The following is a 5,884-nucleotide window of genomic DNA, read 5'->3' as shown; positions in this document are numbered from 1 at the left end:
ACACGGAGCAGCCGGAGTGGGCGTCGCGTGAGATTGAGCAAAAGCATAGTCGTGCATGGGGGAACTTATTTGCGGAGGAGAATGCAGAGAAGGCTGCGGCACGAGAGAAAACGGTGCGAGAGAGAGCGGTACAAGAGTTAAGGGAGGAGCGACGACGAAATTGTGAGGTGAACCGGAGGCGGACGGAGGAAGAGGAAGCACGCAGGGCGGAGGAGGAACGGGTGCGCAAAGAGCTCCGTGAGGCGGAGAGGTTGAGAAAGAGAGAAAGGGCTGCTCAGGCGAAGCCAGCGGAAGAACATGGTGATGAGACTGGAAAATGGTCACGCTGGACTCAGGACCACTAGATTTCTGGCATATTAGCGATGTATCTGCATTTGCGTTGTAGGGTAGCAATGTATCTTAATTTCAGTTGTAGTGTAGCGTTGTATCTTAATTTCAGTTGTACTGTAGCGGTGTATCTTAATTTCAGCTGTATTGTATCTTCCCGCCTAATTCTTCCCGCCAATTGTCCTCCGCCGAATTTTTCCCGCCAAAAACTTCCCACCCATGATTTCCCGCCATTTTTCCTCTTCTCGTCCTATAAAACTCCACATCGGTTTGTTCTAGCTTAGTGTATTCTCTCGAAGATGAATCTTACCGATCGGAGTTTCACCCAATGGATGGCTGGACCTCTTTTGTCCTGTGCTTGCTCAGTTATGAGTGACAATAAGATAGATTCATTCGAGGAACTCCTCAGTAGTGTCACCCACATCACTGAGGTGGGTAAGGCACTTTCTAGGCAGATAGGAGGACACCCACCTCAACGGATGCCTGGTCGGACCCCCGAAGAAATACGGCAAGAACTTCTAAGGTTGCATTCAAGGTGGAAGAAACAAAAGGTTGCATTCAAGGTGGAAGAAACAAACATGGAGGAATGATGCCGAAAGGAGGGATCTTGCTAGTTGGCCTTTTTTGTGGGCCGAGGAGAGCGAGGACGACGATGATATCTTCATGCCGAGCAGCAAGGGCAAGCGAGCTGCCTCTTCCAAGGGCAAGAGTGCAGCCTCGTCGAAGGGCAAGAGTGCTGCATCGTCGAAGGGCAAGAGTGCTGCATCGTCCAAGGCCAAGAGTGTTGCGTCGTCCAAGGGCAAGAGTGTTGCATCGTCGGAGAACATCGACGACGATGATGACTTCATGTAATGTTGTTAGCGTTTAATTCAAGTTGTACTGTTCCTAGTGCCGATGTATCTTCATAGGTCATATATGTCTCTCGCAAACATAGATAAGTAATGGCTGAAACAAATAAAGGTAGATATACTAAGATACATTTCTAAATTACAAATTAAAACATAGTACTGAAATATTACAAATTAAAATATCGGCTAGTTTCTGCCTCTTCCTCTTCGTCCTCGGTTGCCTCGGCCACGGGTAGGAGCAGTGCCAGGGTAGAAAGTGGGACAATTCTTGTCCCTATGGCCAAATTGATTGCATAGAAAACATTGCCTAGTTGGGCCACCAGCTTCGAATTCGTCCATATCATTCCGGATGCGCCTTGACTGCCGTGTACCTCTGCTTGTCCGCAGTAGCCTTGGGTCGGGGATGTACTGCCTTTCATTTGGTATTACCGTGTTGAAATTACAAATAGCTCGAAATCCCAGCATCTCATCGGTCCAGGTATTGAGCACGGACTCTTTCAGGTAATAGGGGGAGACAAACGAGATTGAATCCATCCCTAGCTGCCTGCAAGCAGCCAACACATGTGAGCAAGGCAAATGAAGAAACTTCGGTTTGTTGCATGTGCACTCACACATTGGCCAATCATCACTTCCTATTTTCACCTTGTGCATTCTCAGCACGTTTCCAGTGCCAAACTTGTCGGTAGGTAAGCGCACCTCAAACCTCCTTTCCTGATTACCGATGGCAACGACAGTGTGTGACCGACCCTTTTCCATCTTCTCATTCATGTACTTCATAACCGAATCACAGTACCGTGTGTTTGGGTTGTTCATCATATGCATCTGGGCCATCTGGCGTCTCTCTCTAAAATACTTCAGAGTGCCATGTAAAATATCTTCCACAGAGGCTGTGAGTGGCAATGACCTATTTCCTCTGAGGACAAAGTTATATGATTCAGCGAGATTGGTAGTCATGACGCCGTACCTAACTCCATGGGTGTCGTGCAGCAAAGACCACCTCTCCAGAGGCTCGTGCTTTATCCACTCTGCAAAGTTCTTAATCTGTCTTCCCAACTTTCTCCTAGTATTGGGCGGGTCAAATCCAGGCAAGTCGCAAAGTCCAACAGGTTCTGACTCTCTGAGTGGTGGTACTGTTGTAGCTTGTGCTGCTATTGCTACTGCATGAGCTGCTACTGTTGCTTCTCGCGCAGCTTTCCTCTGCTTAACTTGTTCCTTAGTGAACTCATCAAGCTTGTCGCGGAGATAAGTATACTTCCACTCCTGGTTCTGCTTGCACAACTTTTTGAACAAATTCATAAGTATCTTACTCCTGAACTGTGAGAACAAATTGGCCCCCAAATGGTGTATGCACCACCGGCTCTGCAAGTCCTGCCATGGCATCTCTTCAGCAGGCCCGTGTTGTTTTAGTGTCTTTATCGCCGTCAGTATACCTGCATGCCTGTCATGGAGGATACACACATTTGGCCGATCCTTCACAACTACTATTTTTAGCTGCCTGAAGAACCATAACCAACTCTCAGTGTTCTCACTCTCCACAAAAGCAAATGCGAGTGGCACGATTTGATTGTTGCCGTCCATTCCAATGGCGGTCAAGATCTGGCCCTTGTACTTGCCAGTGAGAAACGTGCCATCTACACATAACACCGGTCGGCAGTGAATGAAAGCTTCAATGCATATACTGAAAGAGAATAACACTTGATGCAAAACCCTGATAGTAGGGAACTCCGGTATCCAAAAGTCTTGGATGTCCACATAGGTGCCCGGATTCCTCTCCTGTAATGTATGGAGGAGACGGACAACACAGTCGTACGAGTCTAGGAACGACCCAAATCTATTCTCCAGCGTCCTCTGCTTAGCCCTCCAGGCCTTCCCATAAGAAATTGAGTACTTAAATCTGACCATAACTTTTTTCTGGATGTCGCTCACCTCCATCGCTTTGGTCTCCACTATCTCGGTGTACAATAGTCGAGCCAGAAGAGTGGAAGTAAGGTTTCGATGATCAAGCAGCATATTTTTTGAATAACACAAGTGTGTGGCACGAAGTCGCTGACCGTCCACTTTGTGTCCCACTTCGGACGGTGGCCGTGAACCCTCGCGGGGTAACTATCATCGCTGCATACCACTGTCAAATATTTCTGACTTGACACGGTTGTTTTGAAAACCCTTTGCGTGGACATTGCCCACCGAGTGATTGTGGTGGTGGTGCTGATTTGGTGAAGCTTCGCCGCTAGACGGAGCTGCTTCGCACGCTTCAAGGGTAAACCCTAATCCCTCGCTAATTATAGTTTAGTGGACATAGTTTATGCACTTGTGTGAATATTGGCCCGGTGGATTAGGTATTTATTAAGTTGGTTCGTAGTTTTTGACGAAACTGAACTTTTTATAGGTCAGAAGAGACATGTCTGATTTAATGAAATTTGTTGTTTACTATGGTCCTGGCAATGTCCGAACAACTCCGGTGGAAGCCGATCTGAGTGAGTTTCAGTATGTGGAGTTAGAATTGTCGGCCCCTCAAACATGTCGCGTTTGTCAGTTGAAGGAGTGGTTGACAGTAAATTTTGGGCCTAATCCTGAAGCATACACTATCGGTGTGCATGCTTTGTGGACCATCTCGACTTCAAAAGTATTCTGGCATTTGAAGCCGATAGATCAGACCTCTCAGTGGGTGATATGGGTACGCCTAATTGGGCCCATGGCATTGGTACCCTAGATTCATATTCGGGTGAAGCCCGTGAAGATCTGGAAGCTCGGAAGCATCCGAAGCCTAGGAAATAGAGAATCCAAATAAGGAAAGGCCCATATGAGGAGCCGACATAGTCATTGTAATCGACCCGAACTGGACTCCGAGACCTAGCCTCCTATATAAAGGACTAGGAGGAGCCAGCGGGAGAGAGATCGAATCATAGAGAGATCGTACATTGCTGTAACCCTAGCTTCGGCTCATAATCAATACAATCTTCATCGGACACCTTGCTTGTCTGATAACTGACGAAATCATCCAGCGCACCTCTTCCCGAAACCCTAAGTCCATATTCATGGGCATTGCCGAGATTAACCCTCGACAATTGGCGCCGTCTGTGGGAATTCTGGGTGCTGGAGTCATGATTCCGGCGGTTTTTTCTTCACTAAGCAACGACTCGACGACCTTCGGCGGCCAGATTCAATTTGGCTCCATCGGTCTTCACCCGCAACCACCCACCCTTCTTCCGGCCACCGTCAACATCGATCGGGAGATCGATCTGATGATCGGGAGCTTCAACTTCCGCATCGGGTCAGAAGGTACAACACGTCTCTCGGATCCGATCTGTTCGGGTCCGTCGGTAAAAATCCCCGCACCAGCGGCAACATCGACATCCTCTGTCGGCTCGTCGGGCGAGGCAAACTCGACGCGAGTTATCATCAGCAGCGACTCCACGGAGAGCGGAAGGGATCTCGCCGATTTAATCGATGGGATCTCCGACGATCCCGAAAGTAAAGATACATCGGATACGTTACTTCAAGATAGCAGCGCCGAAGAAGCCATCGGCTTCGACATCATCAGCACCAACAACTCCATCATAAGCGACGAGGATCTCGCCGATCTTTACGACGGTGTCTCCTACAACCCTGAAGACAAGTGGTCACCGGGTCTGCAGTTGCAGGACGAGAACCCGACGATCGTCGACTCCGAGCTCGATATCAACACCAACCCCAGTACCAGGAAAGTTTATGCGTACCCTGTTAGGCGCACTAACAACGTTCGCTTCACCCGTCATCAGATATGCGCGGTCATAGAGAACGCATCAGGAGCAGAATCAGAGGATTTCGACTCCACCGGCAATCCATTCGTCAATCCTACAGATCTCACCAGAGGAACCAGGCGCCAGATAGCACCCAAAACTGGCAATAGCGCTAGTGGGACTGGGGGTCCGCCTACTGAGCGAGTCCAAGTTCGAATCCCGGTGCAAGCCTGGGATAGGGCAAGGAAAGCCACGAGTGGCGAAGTCCCCATGTTGGAGAATCCAACCCGAGAAGAACTCATGGCGTACCAGTATTTGCTTCACCGCCAGCGGCGGGAGTTGGTGAAAATCAATCAACCTCTCAATGAACGAAGGGCAGCAGCCGACGAGTCGAGTCGACGTCGAGCACAGCTAAGTTCTACAGGAGGCACCCAGGGAGAAGAGCACCCGAGGAGATCTGCCTCTCGACTAAGTCACATCCCCGCAAATGACAGAGATCATCTAGTACGAGATCTAGATCTTTCCTTCATGTCGGTGGATGCGCATGGAAACATAGTACCGAAAACGCCGCAAGCAGCACTCGTAGCCGCGCAAACTTACCTGATCGCCACCCAACCCGCGGCCGACGACCCGAGGGCGGCCATCCACCGTTCCACCCTTGTAGGCCTCGGGTTGATCGGAGCTTCACTAGCCAATAAAGAGGTCACCCCATGACCCGAAAGATCTCCACGTCGTCGCAATAGCCCTCGACGTGAAGTAGAAATTCGAAGGTCTAGATCGCCACGACAGGCACCGACCAACACACGCGAAGGAGACGCCAGGAACAACATCACTCAACAGAGAATCGACAGATCTCGGCAGGAACGCGAGGAGCGCGAGCACGATGATGATGATGTCGAGGTGTGCGGGGCAAGCTGCTTTACCCATCGGGTTCGCAGGACGCCCGTACCCAAGGACTTCAAATTACCCCATGATCAGGAGAAGTTTGAC

The 5,884-nt window shown here is 49.7% G+C and overlaps 1 protein-coding gene across 1 annotated transcript; it reads right to left on the bottom strand.

Moving 5' to 3' along the window:
* Window positions 1-1,342: 1,342 nt before the first annotated feature.
* Window positions 1,343-3,107, bottom strand: LOC127326819 (uncharacterized). Its single transcript, XM_051353609.1, has 3 exons — window positions 1,789-3,107; window positions 1,547-1,719; window positions 1,343-1,449 (listed from the first exon to the last, which is right to left on the bottom strand). Exons 1-3 carry the CDS (start codon window positions 3,105-3,107, stop codon window positions 1,343-1,345), a joined length of 1,599 nt encoding a protein of 532 aa, XP_051209569.1.
* Between the last annotated feature and the right edge of the window lie 2,777 nt (window positions 3,108-5,884).

The sequence above is a fragment of the Lolium perenne genome, chromosome 6 (assembly GCF_019359855.2).
Source record: "Lolium perenne isolate Kyuss_39 chromosome 6, Kyuss_2.0, whole genome shotgun sequence".
Classification (NCBI taxonomy): Eukaryota; Viridiplantae; Streptophyta; class Magnoliopsida; order Poales; family Poaceae; genus Lolium; species Lolium perenne.
The sequence above is the reverse complement of the archived record's forward strand: the minus strand, read 5'-3'. Positions and strand labels throughout refer to the sequence as shown.

What these genes read in the sequence shown, in the direction of transcription:
- LOC127326819 (XM_051353609.1), bottom strand. Translation starts at nt 3,107, where the DNA reads ATGGAGGTGAGCGACATCCAGAAAAAAGTTATGGTCAGATTTAAGTAC. An exon ending in GGAAGTGATGATTGGCCAAT is followed by an intron (nt 1,720 to 1,788) that starts GTGTGAGTGCAC and finishes GGCTGCTTGCAG; the next exon opens with GCAGCTAGGGATGGATTCAA. An exon ending in GCTACTGCGGACAAGCAGAG is followed by an intron (nt 1,450 to 1,546) that starts GTACACGGCAGT and finishes ATTTGGCCATAG; the next exon opens with GGACAAGAATTGTCCCACTT.